General features: G+C 38.2%; 1 protein-coding gene across 4 annotated transcripts in view; it reads left to right on the top strand.

Annotated features, from left to right (window-relative positions):
• Positions 1-24,631, top strand: part of tnca (tenascin Ca) — a 54,380-nt gene that overhangs the window by 2,563 nt on the left and 27,186 nt on the right. For all 4 annotated transcript variants that reach the window (XM_059549444.1, XM_059549445.1, XM_059549446.1 and 1 more), the window contains exons 2-6: positions 9,180-9,726; positions 10,434-11,747; positions 13,391-13,654; positions 15,104-15,219; positions 17,616-17,769. In XM_059549444.1, coding sequence (XP_059405427.1) covers positions 9,252-9,726; positions 10,434-11,747; positions 13,391-13,654; positions 15,104-15,219; positions 17,616-17,769 — 2,323 coding nt within the window. In that variant the 5' untranslated portion in view covers positions 9,180-9,251. The remainder of the gene's footprint in view (positions 1-9,179; positions 9,727-10,433; positions 11,748-13,390; positions 13,655-15,103; positions 15,220-17,615; positions 17,770-24,631) is intronic.

Below are 24,631 nucleotides of genomic sequence, written 5' to 3'. Positions count from 1 at the left end.
ATATTTCTCTCCTGATTCAGACTAGATGAATTTTCACTTGAGAAATCAATGGTTTGCATTGTTGAGTTTTATCTATGTAGATAAATTAGTTACTTATAAGGTTTTAAAAAGTATTTGCCTGATTTCAGAGAGAAGCCTTTATCATTGATACAACACATGCTTTTATATGAGGAAAATGTGCAGTACTTTTGGAAAGCAGAAAGTGGAGCATTTTTTGATGACACTCAGTGGCCCCATAAATGACAGTACACAGTGTTTTGACTTCTACCACACTATTAAACGCAAGTGTGGCCTTTTTGTGGTTTACAAATCATCACTCTGTATGATAATGCAGAATGTATTGGGAATGAATTACTGTAATTCATTTGAATGTTCTAAAGCTCATGCTAAAAACCAGATGGTCTTTTTTTCACCCTGGCAGTTTTATCTGCAGCTTTATGGAAGTGCATCAGGTGAGCACAGTGAGACGTTTGAGGTTTAAGACCTGAAGAAAGAGTCAAGCCCCCTTCTTCATCCAGCTGAAATGAAAGGGCATAAATTGTTGGAGGTCAGCGGCTGACGGGGGTTTATGATGCCTCTGCTATGTGCGGTTCCTCCTGTGATGGTGTGAAAAGAATGATGGGAATGGAGAGAAAGAGAGAATGGAAGGTGTGTGGGTCTGTCAGGACAGCTGGAGTGAGATCAACCCATGGCCTCAGGGCTTCGTTTAAGAACAACCAAAATAACAATGTATGAGTGTGAAATTTGAGAATCTTTTTTCTTTTACCTTTTTTTTTTTTTTTTTTTTTTGGTAGACCAATCTGCCGTTGATGTGACAATGCTCAATTCATTTATTCCAGATTGTGAAAAATAAAGAGAAATTATGAAGTAAAAAAAAAAAGAAAATGAATGCATCATGCAGTGCTATATTTTACTTCAGACATTTGGAGGACTACAATGTTGGGTAAGTTACTCTAAAAAGCTAAATATTTAGCTATTAATAACATCTACAGTGTTATTATATTACCACACTATTTACTCTCTAAACAGTATTACATTACTCGTTATAGCTTTTTAAATCGAAAAAGAAAAAAATAAGAAAAAAAAACTTTTTTACTTAAAATATGTTGACTGGGACAAAATATTTCTTTTTAACTGGTTGTTAAGATAAAGTTTATCATTTTAATTTAGTTTAACTCAATGTATTAAAATAAACTAAAATTTAAATAAAAATTTATAGACTTATTAAACATTAAAAAGCCTTAAAAAATGTTACAAAAACACACAAAAAATGTTAAACTTTATCTAAAATAAAAATGGAAAAAGGATAATATAAAAATACAAATTATAAATAAAATCTCAGTGATACTGCCAAAGCGAAAATGTATGAACTTTTGGCAGTTTGATCAAGTAATGAGTCAAAATAGAAGTTTTAACAATTGTGGTTGATGATCTGGCTCATCAGTTACGGCATATTTTGCACTATATCATGCATGCAAAATGTTGCATACTTTCCACAGTATATATACTGCATACCGCTAAAACAATGTGAGACGTACACTGTTCTGAACATTTAAGATGTCAACAAGTCTTTCTATTTGATTCTACCATAAAAAACGACATCGAGTCAAGTACATTCAGGAGTTGCTGAAGAAAATGGATGTCAACAGCGATCTGGTCTGAACAGCTGCACTGCACACCAGTTATACGGTGTGTTCTAGGGTCTGTGTTCCCATCAGTAAGCTTTGATACAAGCGCCCACTTCCCATAAATCTGAGGGAGTCTAGACAGACAGGTCGCATATGGACCCATAGTGCAGATGGCCTGGTGCTGATGGATCATTTCCAGGCCACAATTTTTTTTTTTTTTTTTTTTTTTTTTTTGTGAGAATCACTCATTCGCTTTGGTAAGCGGCCACTGAAGACGAGAGAATGCATGTCTGGTGTATCCGTTTCACCGTCAAACTTAAGAGAAAGTGTCATGTAGGGGCAGTGCTCTGATGGTATCCTCATCACTGAAAACCTTCTGGAAGTATTCAGCAGGTCATTGAAATTGGAGATTTCTGGAGGTTGCCTTAATGAGGAAAGCATTGATTCGCAGGAAAATAAAGTATATTTCCATCCAGAATTATTCAGATATAACTGATTGCAAAAAATCACAGTATCAGTTCTATATCAAACAGTATTTTATTATTATTATTATTATTATATTGGTTTAGAATTAGGTGCTATTTCATTGATGGAATGCAACTGGTGTTTGCCTTTCAGGAATATGACTTCAAACATCTTTTCTGTAGGCAAAATGCATTAAAGTGTGACTGCATTTTGTCATGCATTTCATGTCACATAATTCATTCAGTTCATGAAATTGGTTACACTTGGTGGCCCATACAGATCAGCTCTGCAGCAACCTCTCATTCCCATAAAGCAATGCAAATTCACTATTTTATATACAACATTTATTTCTATGTCTAAACTTAAAATATTTTGCTTATACTTTCACTCAGTGTCTACATTTTTTTATGTATTATTATTATTTGTTTGCTAATTATTAGATCATTTCCAATGCTTCATGGTATTAATTGTTTATTCACTCTTAAATATAATGCAAAAATTAGGCACACACAGTCTAACTCTGCCTCTCTTTTCATTATATATATATATATACACATGTACATACACATGGTTTTAGATCCACATATAATAAAATTTTATAGTGATTAATAATTATACATTTTGGCTAGTGTGGTTCAAGACTTAACCAACAAGAACTAACCATCCATTCATCCCTGAAGTCTTTATTGAAAACTACTTGCGGAACTAAGTCTAATTAATTAATTAATTAAAAGCACACAATTTAGAAACTGATATTATCTCATAAATATTAAAAAGCCACCAGATGGATCTGGTTGAACAATCCCTTGCTCTAATGATTTAAATAACTTTAGACTAGCTAAAAGATGTATTTATTGTAGTTATAATAATTCCATTGTATTAATCATAACAATACTTTTTCATGATTTTTCTATAGAAAGCTTTTATTTAGGAAAACAGCATATGGTAGTGTGCTCGGTGTAGACATCAATCAAAGGCTTGTAATTGGCCACTGGCAGTGGACTAAACATGTTAGAGTGTTCACATATACAGCATACAGTGTGCTCTATACTTCATCTGGAGTGTGGATTGATACTTCCTGCCATAGAGTTACAGTGGATAGTTTATCTTTAAGCTATAGACTCTGTATACCACTGAATTGTATATTTGTTAGAGGTGGAATCTACTGAACACTTAAAACATTGATGACCGGAGCTCTTCTAGTCTAAACGCGTATGACACACACATGCACAGTCTTTACTGTGGACCAGGCAAAACAGATGGTGGAAAACAGAGGCCAACATTCCTAGTCCCTGTTTCCAGGTGGGAAAGTTTCCTTTCTGTTGCCAGTACTGGGGAAACTAATAAAGATAAAGTAATTCTGGATTATAACTTAAAGAAAGTGCAGATTTGTGTTGCAGAAGGAGGATTTCCCTTTATAATAATCTTAAATACATAGCCTATTTATTCCTCAATGTCTTTACAAAATGTTTTTTTTTTTTTGATTGTGACAAGCTGGGGGGTACAGTTTAAAGTGTTATATGAAGACTGTAATTAACATGACATAAATGTACTCATTTTATTTTATATGGAAGTTATTTCTGCCACAAAAGAAAAAAAATTATGCTTTGGTAAATCATTATGACAGAAGACAAGATACTTTGTATAATTATAAGTTTTGACATAAAAGCAGAAATTTGCAAAATGTCAAAATTTGTAAAAAGTCAAAGTTGAGACACCTTCATCTCAAATTATGAAATGAAAAGTCAAAAAAATTTGATAAAAACTAAATATATTAATTACGCCCCTTATTATGAGATAAAATGTTTAAATTATGAAATATGTTTGATTCATGTTATAATAAAATCTGAATTATGACTGTCTAAATTATGTCAGTCAAAATTGAAATGCTAAGTCATAATTATGAGATAAAAATCTAAATTATGATAGCAGCTCATAATTATGAGAGAAAAGGTTATAATTATGAGATAAGTCTAAATTTTTATAAAATATAATCTGCATTTTGATAATTTATGAGATACGTCTAAATAATATCAGTCATAATTTAGAGAAAGTAAATCATATTCATAAGATAAAATGTCTAAATTATGATAGAAACTCATAATTATGAGATAAAATGTCTAAATTATGACAATTATGAAAACTCATAATTATGAAGTGTAATTTATTTCAGTCAAAATTCTGAGATGCTAAATCATGATTATAAGATAAAAAGTCAAAGTTAAGACACTGTCATATTATGAGAAAAAAGTCTATATTATCTCACTTAAAATTCTGTCAAAATTCTGAGAAATTGTCATAATTATAAGATTAAAAAAATTCTAAATGATGTCAGTCAAAATTCTAAATATATAATTATGATCCTAAATCATAATTATAAGATAAAAAGTCTAATGAGATAAAAAAGTATATTATGAGATAAAAAAAAAAAAAATCTAAATTATATAGGTCAAAATTCTGAGATAACTCATATTTATGAGATGTCAAAATAATGTCGAACAAAATTCTGAGATTTGTAAATTACAATTATAAGAAATAGTCAAAGACAATACCATAATTATGAGAAGAAAAGTCTAAATAATGGAATACAGTCATTATGACAAAAAGCCTAATTATTTATCATATTTCTAATCATATTTATTATAAAAAATATATGTATTATTATTGCTCAAGTGTAAATTATAAGACGACAACTCCTAATTGTGACAAAATGTAAATTATGTCAGTCAAAATTATGAGATACTAAGTCAGAATTATGAGATAAGTCTAATTATGATATAGAAACTCAATTATGACAAGTCTAAATTAGGATAGTCTAAGAAAAAAGAAAGAAAAAAAACATAACCATGACCTTTGAGAAGTCAACATCGAGTAAGTCATAATTATGAGAGGTTATGTCATAATTATGACATTGAGTTCGACTTCATTTATGGTATTGCAGATCATTTGCAGCTTAACAGATTTCTCTAATGTGGTATATTCACCACACAACCAGTCCTAGTCACAAGTAGCAAAGCAAATATGCAGTGAACTGTAGCTATATTAGCATTAGCCACACCAGGTATTTTCCAGAAACTTTCTCCAGATGTAGGAGGAAAGCCTGTGAAATTCAATCTCAGCTTTATGTTCACATCCTGATGTTTTAAAAGAACGTGGGAGGAACTGTAATAGATCTAAACTGAATTCATACCTTTGTTCCTGAACCTACCATAGCAACTCAAACACTGGCGTGTATTTCAGTTTTATTGTGCACATGCTGAGAATGCGATCTCATAAACTCGGCTGTTAAGGTGAAGATCCTTTTTGCATTAGTCTCGAGTGTCATTTTCAGCTGAACTTTAAGGGTTGCAGGGTCATAGGGTTAGGGTTTGAAGGAATAGAAGAAACGTGGAAGTGCTGCGTGGACACTTCAAAGTGTGAGGATGAGATGATGTGGCTAAAGGTCTTGACAGGGAACCCCAAGGTCACAGGTTAGAAGATCAATAAACTGGACGGTTTCCATGTCAGCATTGTAGCCTTATTCAAAGCACTTAACACCAGGCTGCTTTGTTTTTTTTTTAATAATTTAAATATTAAAAAAAATATATTTACATGTATTTAGATGCATACATTTGTATTCTAATATTTTATATTATATATAAATATATATAAAATATAAACATATTTTGTACATGTACATGCATGTGTTTGTATTTATACATATAATAAATAAACACTATACATACATATTAGGTAAACAAAACTTTTATTTTATAAATTATTTTTTTATTTTATTTATATTTAGAACATCCTAAAAATCATTTACTAATGACAGCAACTTGTTTCTTTCTTAATCTCACATTTTTGTCATCATATTTGCGTCAAACTCTAAATGCTTTTTATTGCATTTTTATGTCTGGTTGTACTTTTCTGTCTGGCCATGAATACACTTTTAATGCATTTTAAAGGCTGTCATTGCACTGAGAATGTGATGACTATGCATCTCAAATATCAGATTGCATGCTTTTTATTCAAGCATGTTTATGAAGCTGGCAAAATGTTAAAAAAATTAAAAAATAAAATAAAAAAGCTCAAAAAATGTCACATGAAAAGGATTCATAAATGGATAGGTTGAATATTCTCATGCTGTCCGCTAAAACTTCTGTTTTTAATTTACAGTACATAATGTAAAATGTTTGCACGCGTCTATGTGTCTGTCTATATGATAAGAAATAAGAGCAGCAAATCAGTATTAGAATGATTTCTAAAGGATCATTTGACACTGAAGTTTGTAGTATTAATGATGCTGAAAGTTCAGCTTGGCATCACAATTACACAATTACACAATTCCTGCCTTCAATAAAAATGTTTTTCATGCTGTTTTAATCTCAAAGGGACATTTTTTTCGTTTGGCTGAGACTGTTAGATCTTTTAGGTTGTTAGTTCAGAGTCATTCTGGCTGACTTAATGATTAGAAAGGGCAATTTCAGGGTGTTAATAATTACAACCTATTGTAGATTCCCACCAGCAGTTTGTCTGTCTTTTATGAGAAGCGTTTATGTGGACATTTATAAAACAGGGATTTGACCATTAAAATGAACCGATGACCAGAGTCAGGAAATGCCAATATTTTGCACTTCAGATTCTCATTCAGTCTGCATTCAGTTTTTAAGACTTGACTTCTATCTACTTGACATCTATGGGCACAAATGTTTATTCACACTATGCACTGCAATGATGGCATACCATTTGCTATTTGTTATAAAGTGCGCTATGATTGATTAAAGGGGTCATATGATGCTTTTTTTAAAGATCATTATTTTGTGTATTTGGTGTAACAGAATATGTTGACATGCTTTAATGTTCAAAAAACATTCTTTTTCAAGTACTGTACATTATTGTAGGTCGTGCCCCGCCTCTCTCAAACGCGTTGTTTTCTACAAAGTCCCTCCTTCCGACAAGTACAGTCTGCTCTGATTGGCCAACTGACCCAGTGCATTGTGATTGGCCGAACACCTCAAGCATTTGTCGGAAATGTAACGCCCCTTTTCATATTTTGTGAGCTTCATCTTTCAAAATAAATGTAAAGACAGTTAATAATAACCTTAGTTTAAACATCAGTTCAAGCACGAAAGAGGAACAGAGTGGTGTGACAGACAGTGATGAAGCTCGTATGTGTTTGCAGAACACAAGACACAGATGGTTAAGACAGCTGACTCTACTGTGTGACCGTCAGTACTACCATTAAAAAGTGTGTGACCTTTCTTTATTTTAGCGTTTATTTAAAATAAAATAAATACTGTCCTTTTGAACTATTCATTATTGATCTTTTCAGCAAAGACTCCTGAAAAAAACATTAGTTTTCATAAAAAAAATATGACTTTAGCATGACTTCTCAAAATGATTCTCAAAAATGGATAACTCCAGAGAAATGACTGACAGGCAGAGAACTGATTGGCTAATTTCCTAACTGCTCCCTTGAGTCACAGCATGTGTGTGTGTGTGTGTGTGTGTGTGTGTGTGTGTGTGTGTGTGTGTGTGTGTGTGTGTGTGTGTGTGTGTGTGTGTGTGTGTGTGTGTGTGTGTGTGTGTGTGTGTGTGTGTGCTGTTTGCATAGTTGTGTCACAGATGCAGGTGTTATTCCCTGACAGATGGTATGTGTGCTATTCCAAAAAATGTCGCTTACAGCACCTGTCCTATTCTATTCTATTCTATTCAGTCATATTCAGTTTTCTAGCTACAGGAAAGTGTGGCCATCATTGAAATGAGCAGGTCTTGTCTGGTTACTCTTATTAACATGATAAACGTCCTTTGACTCCAAGCATCTCATTATAGGCTGCTCAAATTATGCAAATGCAAATGCAAAAAATAAAAACCTGGAGAGTCATTCATAGGCTGATCACAGAGACGACCTGTGACTGTCACTAACCTGTTATTCTAGTTTTTAGCTAGTATTTCTCTTCTAGACAATGCAGTACATGTTTTACACACCCCAACTTGTGCCATAAAGCTTATCACTGAACAGCTGGGAAAATAAATGGCTTTTGCAATCAGTTTCCTCCACGCTTGGAAGTGCTGCTCACGCACGCAGCAGAGACAGGAAGTCCCTGTGGCCGCGGTCGAGTAGGTGGTGAAATCTCTTTTGAATCGCTCTGATGTCCTGCAGTCGAGTTTTCCTCTCCAGAATCGCACACACTCAGACATCTGAGACATGTGGAGGCAGTGTGGACATCCAGAACCAGCTTCAGATGAGTGTTCCCACGCTGCGGAGGAGACCGAGACTCTGGAACCAATCCACCGTCCACAAATTACACAGCTACATGTCCAGATATGAAGTCATCCCAGATCAAATGCGCAGACGGGAAAGGCAGATTTTATTAATATGCTCAAAGACAAAAAGGGGCTATATTTTTAGCAATCTGGCAGAGTGTCTTAGGGAAATAAAAAAAAATTACTTTATAAAAATAAATAATATGATCCAACAATAATAATATTGATGTAGTGGCAATACATTTAGTTCAATAACTGGTGCAGACTTTAATATATTATATATTAGCAATCAGTATTTTTTACTGATTGCTAAGTCACTCTGCCCCTTACATAATCCTTAATCAGTTTGCTGAAAAACTGTCCAATGGCTTTCAAGCCCTTTATTTTTTAGCTTGACAGCTGGGCTCAGTATAAATTGTAGATAACAATGACATGGATTTTTGTCATTTTTTCATTTTTTTAATTTCTGGGAAACTTTAATGCAATTCATTCAAATCAAGGTTATAGTTAACTAAACCCATAAAAATACACACTTGAAATAAAATAAACCTTAAATAAATTAAATTAAATAAACTTATAGTGAAGTACTAAAATGACTAAAACTAAAAAATTAAATAGTATATTATAAAAAACAATTTTACTGAAATTAAAATAAAATTAGAAATCAAAAATAAAAGCAAATTCTAAATCCAAATAATTACCACAATTGTTTCTGAAATGATGGTGCTTTGAATGGGTTTCCCAAAATGATTCTGCATTTTTTATGTATTCTCGCAATTACAGTGACATATTTCTTTCTTTCTTTTTATTATATGCCTTGTGTGTTTGCTTTTTCAGAGGCAGCAGCACTTTGTCCAGACTCAGTAGGCAGGCCTTCTTGCCAAGACAAGCATCCATTAGTGCAGAAACATGGGTTCAGGAGGCCTGACACTCAGCTGTTTGGTTTTGGCAACCCTGATGACTCTAAATCATGCTGGCCTGGTAAAGAAGATGATCCGACACCGACGGGAAGCTCTGACGATTCCCGGCATACATAACGTAACCCTTCCCACCTCTTCCCAACCGGTTGTTTTCAACCACGTCTACAACATCAAAGTTCCCGGTAGCTCTTTATGCTCAGTGGATCTGGATTCTCCCGCCAGTTCAGATCTTGAACAGAAGGATGCGCCATCTGGCTCAGAAGTAACAGACCACACACTGGACAGCAGTAATCAGATCGTCTTCACCCACCGCATCAACATCCCCAAGCAGGCGTGTGGCTGTACAGAGGGACTGCCGGACCTGAAGGAGCTCTTGAATCGGCTGGAGATGTTGGAGGGCGAGTTGTCGACGCTCAGAGAGCAATGTTCCACAGAAACCACTTGCTGCGGTGCTCAGGCCACAGGTACCAGTTCGCTTTCCACACACTTTTCACATCTTTATTGAGGGTGGAATGTTTCACAGTGTTACAGGCAGTCAAATCTTTCAGTTCTAAAATAATTCAAGTTTAATATGCAGAGATAAAGAAATGCATATGTTGATTTCTTCAACAACATTAATTGCATACAAAAAAGTTTTTGTTTACATAATATATGTGTGTGTGCTGTGTATATTTATTATGTATATACCACATTATTTTAGAAAGCTGAGTTCAATTTCACTAGCCACACCCAGACCTGCCAGACCTTTTGAATCAAGAAATCATTTAACTACAACCTGTCTGACAAAGTGAAGCAAGCTTAAAGAGCAACACATCATGCCACGATCTAAAGAAATTCAAGAATAAATGAGAAACAAATGAGAAACTCATGAAAGAATTTAGGGTGCAATTACTTTTTCACATAGTGCCAGGCAGGTTTTTTTTCTTTTTTTCTTAATAAATGAAATCATAATTTATAAACTGCATTTTGAATTTAATTCATTTTAAGAATGTATGTTCTTAAATAAAATAAAAAAGCCACTTTGTACAGCTGGGAGGTCATGACCCTTTCCTTAGCAAATGCCATTCGACTGGCTTGGTAATTGAGATATTTCCATAATTGAGCAATAAATATTTCCATAAGAAAGCAAATAGCATGTTTAATTTCTTACATGTATCTCCTGATTGTGTAGGTGCTATAGGAATGAAACCTTACTGCAGCGGTCGTGGAAACTACAGCACGGACACCTGTGGCTGCATCTGCGAGCCTGGATGGAAGGGCCCCAACTGCACCGTACCCGAATGTCCCGGAGACTGCAGCGACCAGGGCCGCTGTGTTAACGGAAAATGCGAGTGTTTTGATGGCTTCACAGGTGAGGACTGCAGCTTGGAGACCTGTCTGGTTGACTGCGGTGAGAATGGCCGTTGCATTAATGGAGCGTGCGTTTGCAATGAAGGCTTCTCCGGAGACGATTGTACAGAGACGGATTGCCTCAACAACTGTTTGGGACGCGGCCGCTGCATTGATAGCGAGTGTGTCTGTGATGAACCCTGGACTGGATTTGATTGCTCTGAGCTTATCTGTCCACATGACTGCTACGACCGCGGACGATGCGACAACGGGACTTGTTATTGTGATAAAGGCTTCACCGGAGAGGACTGCGGCACAATCGCATGTCCGAATGACTGCTCGGGACGAGGTTTTTGCATTGACGGCCATTGTGTGTGCATTGCCGGCTACTCTGGCGAGGATTGTTCCACCTTGACCTGTCCGAACGACTGCAACCAAAGAGGGCGCTGTTTCAACGGCGTTTGTATTTGCGAAACGGGTTATTTCGGAGACGACTGCGGGAAGCTCTCCTGTCCAAGTAACTGCAATGGTAGAGGGCGCTGCATCGATGGGCACTGCGACTGTGACATCGGATTCCAAGGCCATGATTGTTCAGAGTTTAGCTGCCCCAATAATTGCAACAACCGTGGGCGCTGCATTAACGGGCAGTGCGTTTGTGAAGAGGGATTCGGCGGTGAGGACTGCAGCATCAAAACCTGCCCGTCGGACTGCTATGGCCGAGGCCAGTGCGTGGACGGAAAGTGCATTTGCTTTGCGGACTTCACCGGCCAAGACTGCAGTGAATTGAGCTGCCCAAGCAACTGCCTGAACCGTGGACGCTGCATCGTGGGACAGTGCGTTTGTGAAGAAGGCTTTACCGGAGAGGACTGCAGTCAGAGGAAGTGTCCCAACGACTGTCTCGGCCACGGACGCTGCGTGGAGGGACAATGTTTTTGCCAGGAGGGTTTTGAGGGCCTGGATTGCTCCATTCACACCTGTCCTGGGAACTGCAATAACCGTGGACGCTGCGTTAATGGGAAATGTGTGTGCGACGAGGGATTTGCTGGAGACGCCTGTGGAGAACGAAGCTGTCCGAATGACTGCAATGGTGCGGGGCAATGTGTGGACGGCCGCTGCGTGTGTGATGAAGGGCACATTGGCGAGGATTGCTCAGAAGGTAATTGTAGTCATTTATATACTATTTTTTTATATACTACATATTAATATTTTGAATTTATTTATATTTTCATATTTACTATTTTTAATTTAGTTTTAGCAAAAATTGTAGTGATTTTGTTTCTTTTTTAGATAAAGAAAAACATGTTGCCATTTGTTTTCATTTTTATTCATTTTCATTTCAGTTTTACTTGTTATTTTCTGGGTTTTTATAGTTAACTAAAACTAAAATAAAAAAAAAGTTTTCAAATATGTAAAAAGTTGTGAAATGTTATTTTTGAAATAAACATTAACTGGAATAAAATAAGATACAAAAAAACTTAAACATTGTTGTCAATACAGCATTTCTCATTGTAATTTAGTTTAAATTTGTGTATTATAATAACTAAAACTCTGATAAAAATTCATAAAACCTATATATATATAAAAATTCTAATGAATATGGAAAATATGTATACATATATTAAAAATATTACAAATATCTCAGTGATACTATAATAACATGAATGTTGGGGGTAATGCATTACAGGTTAATGAGTTACATAATCAGATTACAAGTAACTAGTAATGTGACAAATTACTTTAAATTTAAATTTAAAAATCTGAGTTTTTTTTTTCAAATAAGTAATGCAAGTTACTTTGTTTTATCAAGTACTGTTTATTTTATTTAATGTTACAATATTTTTATGGTTTTAATTAACAAAAACAACCCTTCAAAGCATTAGTTCTTATTTAGTACTGGTGATGCGAACACTTTTCAAGTGTTAGCAAGATGATTGGCATTTCTTTGCTTTTTATGGTTGCAAATTAGAGGGATAGTTCAGCCAGAAATAAACTTCTGCTGGCCTCATGTTATTCCAAACCTTTCTTCCAATGAATTACTAAATGAAATGTTACGCAGAATGTTTATACACTTTTCCATACAACTCAGGGTTGTCAGACATCAAAAGCACTATAAACGCTGCCCATACGAATCACAAATGACTTACTGTACTGATGAAATACAGTACACTACTGTTCAAGTAGCTTGGTCAGTAAATTAAATTAAAGAAATTAATACAAATCAGCATATTAGAATGATTTCTGAAGAATCATGTGACACTGGAAGACTGGAAATTGAAAATTCAGCTTTGCATCACAGGGATAAATTACATTTTAAAATATATTCAAACACAAAACAGTCAGTTTAAATTGTAATAATATCTCTATTTTTACCATATTTTTTGATTAAGTAAATGCATCCTCTGTGAGCATGAAAAACTTCTAAAAGTCTACTACATACTATACACACTATTTTATGTTTTTGCACAGAAAAGTGCTGAACATGCTCAATTTTTGTTCTTTGACAGTAAACTCACACCATATGTGTGCCTGTGAAATCCATTAGCTTAATATAGAGGACCATTAGTGGTGAAGGTCAATGCAGACAACAATTAAACTCATGTCAAAAGGTCTAAAACCTGCCATTAATAAGAAACTAAAGTTAATTTAGTCAGTGTAGCCTGATTCTAACCTCTCATCAGTTTGACTGGCTCTTTCCCAGTCACCACAGTGGAGACACAGACAATTTCCTAGTACTTGGCACCAAAGACCGTTCGCTCTCTCAACATCTGTGACGTAAATGACCCTTGATGTCTTTCCCAGTCTCACCACCGGAAAACCTGACCGTCACGAATGTGACCACGGAGAAGGTGAACCTCACATGGAAGAACGAGATGCTGGTGACGGAGTATTTGGTTACGTATGTCCCGACGTCACCAGGCGGCCTGCAGCTCGACTTTCGTGTGCCTGGAGATCGTACGTCTGCCACCGTCTCTGAGCTGGAGCCAGGAATTGAGTATCTCATCAATGTTTATGCCGTCCTCAACAACAAGAAGAGCGTTCCTGTCAGTGCCAGAGTGGCCACATGTATGTTCACATGTTCTGATCAACCTTACACAAATACACACACATGCAATCAGTTGCTTGAAATTTCACTTCAATTTCTGTCACTGGAGATCTGGTAATTATGTTACCATCATCTACCCAATAATACTAATATCTGCATAGCATAAAATCATATTCTTAAGGAGTTTTGTTGTTGTTGTTGTTGTCGTTTTAAGTAAATGCATGAATGAATGAATGAATGAATGAACAAACGAGCGAGCAAATGAGCGAACAAACAAAAGAACGAATGTACGAACAAATAAACGAATGAATTAGTGAATTAATGAATGAATAGCAGGATAAATTCAAAATTGCATGAGACAAAAATCTGAAGAGAAAATGTGTTTCAAGCTTTTCATTGTCATTTCTGTTTTTCATTTAAGGATAAATCTTCTGAATCCTGTCAAGAAAATTAAATTAAATTAAATTAAATTAAATTAAATTAAATTAAATTAAATTAAATTAAATTAAATTAAATTAAATATTAGCCATTTTTGGATCGTTAAGATTTATTATTATTATTATTATTATTATTATTATGATTTATTTAATTTTATTTATTTAATTCTTTCATTCATTTTATTATAATGACAATTATGACAAATAAGCTTTTCCTATAGTTCTTATTACTATAATATCAAAATAGTCTCATTCTTATATTGTCATTACTGTATAATTCTAAATGACAAATTATTAAATGTTTTAACATCATGGTAGTATTTATATTTATGCCCTGGTCATGGTTTACTCTATCATCAAAAGTAATTATTGAAGTAATTGGGAGACAAGACAGTTTTATTTAACCATTAAGATTTTTCACCATTATTATTATTTTTAAGGATTATTTTGTTTGTTTGATTTTTTTTTTTTTTTTTTGTTATTAGTTATTTTTATTACGGTAGTTGTTTATTAGTCAAAGTTATAATTGTTAGTTCTCATCACTATAATATCAATATAGTCCTATTTTTATATTGTCATTACTACACAATTATATATATATATATATATTTTTTTTTTTTTAATTATGCAATATTTTTGCATCATGACAGTATTTATTCTACTGCATTTAGTTTGTATTTTCAGTGTCATTAGTGTCACCAGACAGGTTTCCTAACACTCCCATGTCTTTTATTGTCATGTAGCAGAATATTTTATTCAAAGCAATTTAAAAGTTCACATATTACAAGGAATGTCTAGAACCATCTTGCATGAACTACTAAGCTACACCACTCCATCCTAAGACCTTGTTAATAAACCTATTAAATGTATTATTTTAAGTAACACAGACAATGATTGCATTTGAATGTGCTATCTTACATTGCATATGCAAATCTTTCGAAAAAGCCTTAGAAACTAGTCCACCATGCCACTTCATATTCTCATATTCAGACTTCAGTGAATATGGTGCTACACTGTGCTCTTTCTCTGCAGATCTCCCGCAGCCCGAGGGCCTGAAGTTTAAATCCATCAGTGATACATCTGTGGAGGTTTTGTGGGACCAGCTGGACTTTCCGTTCGACGCCTGGGAGCTCATCTTCCGTAACACAGTTAGTTTCACGGGGGACAATGTTGAAGGCTCTTATCTAGGCACAAAATGAGCAAATTCAGATGCATCTGTAGAAATCTCCTGCACAGTGTCTATGATATTTCATACACATCACGTCGCAAAAAAATATGATTTTATATGGATTTCAAATAAAACGTGAATATGATTTTGTCAAAATCAGATTTGATCAGCCAATAATCTAGTTTATGATTAAATAATTCATTCTTAATAAGTTTTTGTCTTTTGTCTCTGATACGAGAGCAAGATAATTTCACCTAAAATGATAATGTGAGACACAAATTTATTTTCATGGTTTTCAAATGTTTTATGTAAAAATATGAACTTGAATCATAATTCTTTCTTTTTTTTTTTGTCATTTTATTTGTAGTTATATTATTTATTATTTAATTAATACATTTAATAATTAATATTTTATTTAAAAAATATATATATATAAATATATATTTAGCCCCTCAGACTCAAATAATTTGAGTCACAAAATAAACTATATTATATTAATAATATACAATATAAGTAGTAATAATCAAATCATTTTCTTCTATTTGTTTTACGTGTAAATATGAACCTATCAAGAAAATGGCAAACAAAATATTTTTGAAGAAATAAAAATTAATTTTTAGAAAATTATGTTTGCATAAAAAGCCTATTTGGATGGTTAATTTGTTTTTATTATTTTTAGGTTATTATTTTTTTAAGTGTTTTAATTTTAGTAGAGATTTTTTTTTATGATTTATTTATTTGAATTATTATGACCTTATTAGTATTGAATTATTTTTCAAGAATTTCAGACAGAAAATACAACAAAAGATAATTTTAGTGCCTTAGTATGCATTGGAATTTAGGTCAGTTTCATTAACTTCATAAAATACATCTTCCCGGGATGTGGAAGCAATCAGAGCCATATTCAGGAAGTGCTATAAAGCAAAGTGTTGAAATACCCTAGATGCTAAATACTTGAAATGCTTTCATCAGTTTAATTACTGGCAGTAAACTAATAGTAAAAATTTATCTCTGTAGCAGCTGCTCAACCTATAGGTCAATAGATTTACTGCGGTAAGATGTTCACACGGCGGTTTATTCCTAAAGGCTGTCCTAGGTGCCAGGGTTATATGGTCATGCAGCTTGTTTCAGATCCTCTCTCTCATATTTAAAACAGAGTAATGGATCATTTAATCACCGATCATTATAATGATGGGAAGGGGCATTTTCTCCTTCTGAGTCAGAGCTGCAGGCGGCCATGAGCTCATACATTCATTTAAGTAGCCATTAAAAAAATGATTCTTGAACCATAAAGTCTAAATTAAGACTCACTTTAATGGCGCTCCAGCAAACCCAGATGTTTGAACTTATTGCTCACTTTCACTGCTGTTGTTTCATGCCACCAGCATTTAGGAAACTAATAAATATTTTGATGCATAACATGTTTTCTCTGTCATATCATGACTTTCAGTAATGGGGGTATAAATATAGACTCTGAAAAGTTATTATTGGAGTTTTGTGACTTTTAGTATATGTATATATTGAGGTCATCTAGATCAGTGGTGCTCAACCTTTTTTGACTCCAAGGATTTATTTTATTTTATTTTATTTTATTTTAACTCAATTTCTTCTCAATAAAATTACATTATAAGTGTGTCCATGGAGTTTTAATATTTTATTTATTTAAAAATAGGAGACTATATTTGAACCGTTAAGATTGAATTCAATTGTTTATTGGTTTGTTTAACGATAATAATTTGGGTCAGAAATACAACAAACAAATATTTAATTTTTATTTATTTTTATTCAAATGTCTCTGAGATGTTTTGTAAGTTAACTCCAAGGTATTTAAAAAATTATATTATTATATTTATTATATTCTGTGTATCTACTCTATTTATTATTATATTTTTAAACAACAGTTTGATTATATTTTAGATATATTCATCTATAAATATTTGATAACTTGGCATAATTACAAAACTGTATACTCGTTATAAAAGTTCACATGGGGCTATAGATTTTAATTAATTTAGATGCCTTTAAAGTCTAAAAATCACATTTTTTAAAATTATAATACATCTTATTTTCAGGTTGTTGAGGGCAGTGAATTAAACAGGAAATATTTAGATCTAAACATCTAAATATCTAGAAATATCTAGATTGGTTGTTTTGGCTTATTTTAAATCATCTTAAGTTTCCAAAATTTGTGAGGAATCAGAAATACATATTTACAAAATTATGTTTGCATATAAGAATAGAGGCCTTTTTTTGGACAATAAAAGTTTGCAAACTACTGATGTAATAATTTTCTTAGTTAAATGCATCACAAGTTTTGCTAAACCTATCAATATTAAATGAAGCTTAATGCATGTTTTTCTATCTTCTCAATAACAGAAGGAAGAAAACGGGAAGATAGTGAACAATCTGACACCTTCCCAGACCACCTTTGAGCAGCCGGGACTCGGGCCGGGACAGGAGTATGAAGTGACTTTGTCGGTCATAAAGAACAACACCAGAGGACCCAGAACAAACTCAACTGTAGTAACAAGTAATGCACCTTCTCTGTAGTAAACCTTTCCTCTTGTTTATAGTCTGTGTCATGATCCGAATTAAACTGAAGGCATTGCTTTTGATCCGTCCGGTTACTGACATCTGCTATACGTCTCTAAAGTGTCGGAGGTTGAAGGTGAAAGTAGCTCGGCAGTAAAGAATGTGAAGTCCTGCTGTTTAGAAAGGCCAAGAAGAATAGGCGTCATCATTTAACCTTATGAAACATTCCACGTGGGCCGGCCAATAAGGCTTTAACAACCCAATTCAGACCTTAACCGTGAGAAAACTGGTAATCCGTGTGTCTGGCTTGACATTTACAGCCTCTGCACACATGAGGTCCTTGATAACAACCAATAAGGCATTTTTTATTTTCTAAAGGCCCTTGATTTCTCACAGTAGTTAGTTTATGTCCCCATTTTACTTGCTGAAAAAGTGCTCAGATTTCTAGATTTGGCGATCTCCATCACAAATTTGTGCTTCTCAGCGCATTAAATCTTATTTATCGCATGAAAGAATTCCCTAGACATCGACTGACTTGAAAAGACCTAATCAAGTTTATAAGTGCTGTTTGCGAAGTCAAGCATAACTGTGGTTTTTGCACAGACTTAGAAAGCAAAAAATACGCTAATATTTAGTTAAAAAGCTTGTTATCTTTTTACCTCACATTACGCTATGGAGGCTTTCTTAATTTTATTATTGTTATTATTATTATTTTATATGATTTCTCAGTGTTTGCTAGCATTATGTACTTTATTAATACAGCACATGGTGTATGCCATGCCTCATCTTATTCATTTTTGTTAATAAAGGTTATGTAAGCTAGTTTGTCAGTATAGTCTACTGTTTTATTGTTATTGTGCTTTTGAATTAATAATAACAAAGAATCAATCTATTGTTCTAGTCCCTAAAAATGAAAGGTGTGTAGATATAACCAAAACACACAATTGTCTTTTCTTGTAAAATGTGACTCCAAGATCGTGAATGCGTCCAAAGTCTGGCTTATAACACAGCAAAAGAGTAATTCCCGTTCGCAAAACTGAATTCACAAATAATACTGCTGATGAAAAAGAATTGGTTGAATGTTGAACACTTTCCTTACCATATAACGTCTCAGGTTACGACTGTAACCTATGTTCCCTGAGAACAGGGAACGAGACACTACGTCAGAATGACGCTTTGGGGAACGCCTCAGGCGTGACAGGTGTCTGAAATCACTATCAAATCACGGCAATCATAATGACCGGCGACAGCCCGTGAATCATTAACGTGAATGATTAACGTGCGACCTGCAAGTATAAAAGGGAGCCTTGCAAACATGACAAACATCCTATCGTCTGAAGGGACTGTTGCAGGCAGGCCCCGAGGCATGGCAGGAAGACGTAGTGTCTCGTTCCCTGTTCTCAGGGAACATAGGTTACAGTCGTAACCTGAGACGTTCCCTTTCAAAAGGGAACTCTACACTACGTCAGAATGACGCTTTGGGGAACGATATACCCACGCCACCATGCTAAGGGGAGTGCCTGCCAAGCGGCAGTGACAACTGACAGAACTAGCAAATTCAAATGAAACGCTAGAACCACTCACCCTCAGGTCACACTGGGCTGTCAGTGACAGCACTCCCTACGGTCATAGCCCAAGCTATATGATACCACAGAAAAACCTCCATAAACATAGTTTTAGTGAAAGGTCTACCTGGGCCTGCTCAAGGGCCTAGGACCACACTTCAACTTCTTAGAAGGGGTCCCTTCTAGGGAATGTGGCTAGGGAACCTGAGGGAACCCCAGCCAGTCACTATTCAGGGGAACGTGCCACCTGAAATGCCACCAGGCAGGCCTGACCTGGTGTCACCATACAAGACTCTATAGTCTGGCCACTTCCTGTCTGTCCGAAGACAGAGCCTCTGGACACTTGCCTTTAGGAAGGCATCCAACCCGAGGGACTGTGAAGCAGGCAGTGAACCACTCGGACCGGATCTCAGAGACGGGATATCCTGGAGAGTATGACTCAGCATAGTGCATTACAACCCTTGCCAGCGAGGGGAGTTTCTCTACTCGATCCACGGATCAACCCAGTGTTTGTGTTTCAAAACACTAAGGAGGCCTGTGAGGGCCTAAGGACTGATCTAACTGGGAGGCCTCATGAGAGGCCTACGACCGACTGATCAGACTCAGGAGACCACATACTCATACTGACCCTCAGTGAGGGGAGCATTAGATCCACCTGGTAGGCAACCAGGCTGTAGCAAGATAAAGAGGTTCCAGGAGGGAACCCGTAGCAGAGAATAAAAACTTGAGTCGAGCCAGGGCGCAAGCTCACCTTTGGTAGCTGCCTGATAAGGTCTGCTAAACTGAAAGTAAGCGGCCACTAGCTTACAAAACCCAGCACCACTGTGAAACTACTCAGGGAGACCTGGAGAGGCCTACTACCTGACAACCACAGTATGTGGGAGCTCACCATCAGAGAGGCCTGGTGCAGCCTACTATCTGATAACCATAAAACGTGAGAGCTCACTTTCAGAGAGGCCTGGAGAGGCCTACTACCTGAAAAACCACGCTCAGTGGAACACACAGTAAGTGGGAGCTAACCTTCCAAGGAGGCCTGGAGAGGCCTACTACATGATAACCACAGTATGTGGGAGCTCAACTTCAGGGAGGCCTAGTGAGGCCTACTACCTGATAACCACAGCGCATGGGAGTTCACTTACAGAGAGGCCTGGAGAGGCCTACTACATGACAACCACAAAACCTGGGAGCTCAACTTAAGGGAGGCCTAGTGAAGCCTACCACAGTACATAGGAGTTCGCTTACAGAGAGGCCTAGAGAGGCCTACTACCCATTACCAGAAAACCCACATTAAGTGGAAACTCAAAGTATGTTGGAACTCAACTCCAGGGAGGCCTGGTGAGGCCTACTACCAGAGAACCATGACATGAAGGAGCTTACTTTCAGGGAGGCCTGGAGAGGCCTACTACCTGAAAACCACAGCTGACAGTGGGCCAGACTGGCAGTCCAGTTGACTGTCTATGGGGCTTTGCCTTCAGGGAGGCCTTATGAGGCCTACTACCTGATAGTTCAACCTCAGGGCCACTTAGTACCACAGTATGAGGGATTCAGCCCTCAGGGAGGCCTAGTAAAGCCTACTACCTGATCTCCACAAAAAATGTGGGAGCCCATCTTCAGGGAGGCCTGAAGAGGCCTACTTCCTGAAACGGTCTAATCAGCTGGATGTGTACTGCTGCTGGGGACTCGCCTAACAGGGAGGCCCGGTCGAGCCTACTAGCTGATAGCGAGTCTTTCTGCTACTTTAATGAACACTGCTGGAACCATACTAATAAAAAACTTTCCTAAAGTTTTGACCTAGTGTATGCTCCACAATGTTGTGACCCACCTCCGAGGAGGCCTGTTAAGACCTACTACTCGGTAGTGAGTCTTCTGCCCAAACTACCAGGGCCAACCACCAAAGGTGAGCTGGCCTAGGAGCCCTATCTTAGGGGTTACCCAGTCAAGGAGGCCTGCTGGGGCCTACTACCTAACTGTGCAGCCTTCAAGGCAGAAAAACTGTTACTACAGCGCTTACAGCATCCTGGTACCTAATCACATTGCCAAAGGCAGTGTACTCAGCAAAAAGCAATACCCTCATAGCAGGGGAGTACAACATACGCCACTCTGCCTAGTGGAGGCCCCATTTTAAGGGCCTACCTACTAAATGCAAGGGCATCAGCTCATGGCAATGCTCTGGCTTCAAGGGAGCGGAGTTCAAATACCGGAATGAAATGTAGTTAGAACTCCCTGCTCAACCGGAGCCATCATGGTGTGAGGTAGATAATACAGAGCTGAGAATGGATTACTCAAAACTACCCTGTGTTAGCGGGGGAGTAACACCATATGCCCCTGAAATGTAAGACAGGGAGCGGGCCTGCAAGTGGCTCCAAAGGGTGACAGGGATTTGTCCTGTGCCCAGCCTGGGGGAGCGGAGCTTGCTTGCAAGCCAACCAACTTTCACCCATCGTCCGAGCGGTTCAGCTCAACGGGCTGAGTGGAGCCAGCTCTAGAGGCCTAAAAACAAGTAGCTCTGTTCGGCAGGGTCTGGCAAACTATCACATCGCAGAGCGAAAGACAGCCTGACCCGCCTGAAGGATCATACCTCAACTACCACCCTGCATTACTCTATCACCCCTGAATGCAGTGAAAGGGGCGGGCTTTGGCCAACAACTCCCATTTAAGGGAGGAGGCTGAAATCTCGGGGAGGAAGCCTACACATAATAAAATGCGGCAGCTATACTTAGCAAAACGCCTCCAACATCCCAAACATAGCCTAGGCCAGCTACAGAGGCGGCCCGGGTTAGGGCCGACCTACAAGCATAGATCTACCTGAGGGCTCGGAGGAGCCACAGCCTACTTGATTGAGAGGCTGTGAAACACTCAACCTACTGCCAGGGGAGCGAAGTACTCAGGATACCAATGTCACAAACCGAAAGGTAGGACATAAGATCTATCTGAAGCGCCAGCGTCAGTCTAAACCTAAAGTAAAAAAGTTTTTTTTTTTTTTTTATTAGGAAGACCAACTACTCTACCCCTAGGCGGCTTAAAGCCCTGAGGCTAACATAGAAATGAGTGGTGGCCCACTCATGTCATGACAGGAAGGCCATCACCTACTCACACGGGAGTCAAATCTTTTTTTTTTTTTGAGCTTCTCCCTAAATCGTTCTAGCCACAAGCTAGGGGGGGGGCTTCAGGGCCCTGAAGTTCCAATACCTTACCTCATTGCTCCTCTAAGAATGACTCCCTAGGTCTATACAGGGAACAAGGTCTGTAGAGAAATACAAATCAGTGTTAGTATACACACAGAAATTATATTAAAAACCAACCAGTTCACCTGCGGCGTGCAGAGTGAAGACTCGCCAGAGAGTTCTCTATGAACCTGGGGGCCATCACTTTACATGCCTGAAAGAGGCGCTCTCACCAACCAAGCCGAGGCGGGCCATCAGAACCTTGTTCTCATCCTAGACCCAGCCCCAGGCCTGGTGTAAGAAACGCCTGGGGAGTCGGGAAAAAGAGGAGAGGGCTAGGATAGTAACAGCCCTCCAGGAGATGATCCATCACTAACGCTGTGATCGTTTGTACTGGATCACCTCCCTCAGATCCTTCTTTTTCCTGCGGGAGTCACGCCTCCTCTGTGACCTGCTCCTACATGGAGGGGGTGCACGAGAGGCGACACTAGCTCTCTGGCCCTGTCTACGGCCCTCAGGTCGTGAAGGGCCAGGCTCTCCCGCCTGTCTGGGCTCGGATCCGGATCTCAGCGGTATACAGGTCTTAAACGCCGCTGAGCGCGCCTTCGCCTCCCTGAACTTTCCAACCACCGCCTCCACGGAGGTGCCAAAAAGTTCAGAGGGCGAAACCGGTGCATCAAGGAGAAAGGCCTTCTCTTTCTCCCCGATGCCAGCCAGGTTCAACCACAGATGCCTCTCCGTGGCCACCATTGCCGCCATCGATCGACCGATCGAAGCGGCAGTCTGTTTAGTGGCCCGGAGAGCAAGATCTGTGGTGCGGCGCAGCTCAGCCACCGCCTCAGGGGACAGCCCTGCCCCCGGTCGAGATCCCCCAGCAGGTCGGCCTGGTACGCCTGCAACACCGCCATAGTGTGCAGGGCAGCACCGGCCTGACCCGCTGCCGTGTATGCTCTGCCATTCAAACGCGCTGTGGTCTTGAGCGGTTTGGATGGCAGGGCTGGAGCACTCAGTGTCGACGCCCGCCCAGACACGAGATGGTTCGCAAACGTCTCGTCAATGGGCGGCATCGACACATACCCATACTCGCCGATCCCCTCAACATCAGCGAAACTAGCCCGCTGATGTCGGTGGATCCGAGCAGAGTATGGGTTCTTCCATGCCCTCTCGATCTCAGTATGGAGATCAGGAAGAAATGGAAGGCTCGCCTGAGCTGGTGGTCTATGGCCGGGGAGAAATCGATCGTCCAGCCTGCCACGAACAACTTCTCCCCTAACGCGCCGCCATGGCAGTTGCAACCTGTCAGTGGCGCGTTCCATTACATCCAGCAGCTCAGCATACACGGGGCAGGGTGGCTGAGAGGGTTCAGGGTCCACCTGAATGACCTCCTCCTCATCCATCACCTGCCCGTCCTGAAGAGTATCTGTTGCAGGAACAGTAGGAGAAAAATCCTCTTCGTCATCCACCTGCAACTCACCCTCGTCATCCGCCGAATCATCTGAGAGGTTAACACCCCTCTCAAGACGATCGGCGAGATCCCTCTGGGAACCCCATGACGCGAGTCGCCGCTCTGCCTCAGCGCGAGCGGGACCTGAGCCACGAGGTACAGATGGTGAGCCCTCCTCACTCGAGAAGAAGGCTAGACGAGAGCGGAGCGTTTTCAAAGCAAAACGCTCACAGTTTGCACAGACAGCTCCCTCAAGAGCCGCCTGTGCATGCTCTTTGCCCAGACAGAGAACGCACAGTTCGTGTGAATCACCCGGCGTCAAATACCTTGGGCACGGATCCGCACACTTCCTGAAGCTTTCAGCCTTCTCCGTGCGTTTCATTTTCTTTGCCGATTTTTCCAGCGATATCAAACAGACAGTCCCTGAAGACGAAAAGATATTTGTCATGTTTGCAAGGCTCCCTTTTATACTTGCAGGTCGCACGTTAATCATTCACGTTAATGATTCACGGGCTGTCGCCGGTCATTATGATTGCCGTGATTTGATAGTGATTTCAGACACCTGTCACGCCTGGGGCGTTCCCCAAAGCGTCATTCTGACGTAGTGTAGAGTTCCCTTTCGAAAGGGAACTATAAACTATGAAAATAGTTCATCAGCATGCATTGATTAATCCCATGTTGTAGAAA

Source organism: Carassius carassius, chromosome 5, assembly GCF_963082965.1.
Source record: "Carassius carassius chromosome 5, fCarCar2.1, whole genome shotgun sequence".
Classification (NCBI taxonomy): domain Eukaryota; kingdom Metazoa; phylum Chordata; class Actinopteri; order Cypriniformes; family Cyprinidae; genus Carassius; species Carassius carassius.
Note: the sequence above shows the minus strand (reverse complement) of the source record. Positions and strands in the feature narration are given on the sequence as shown.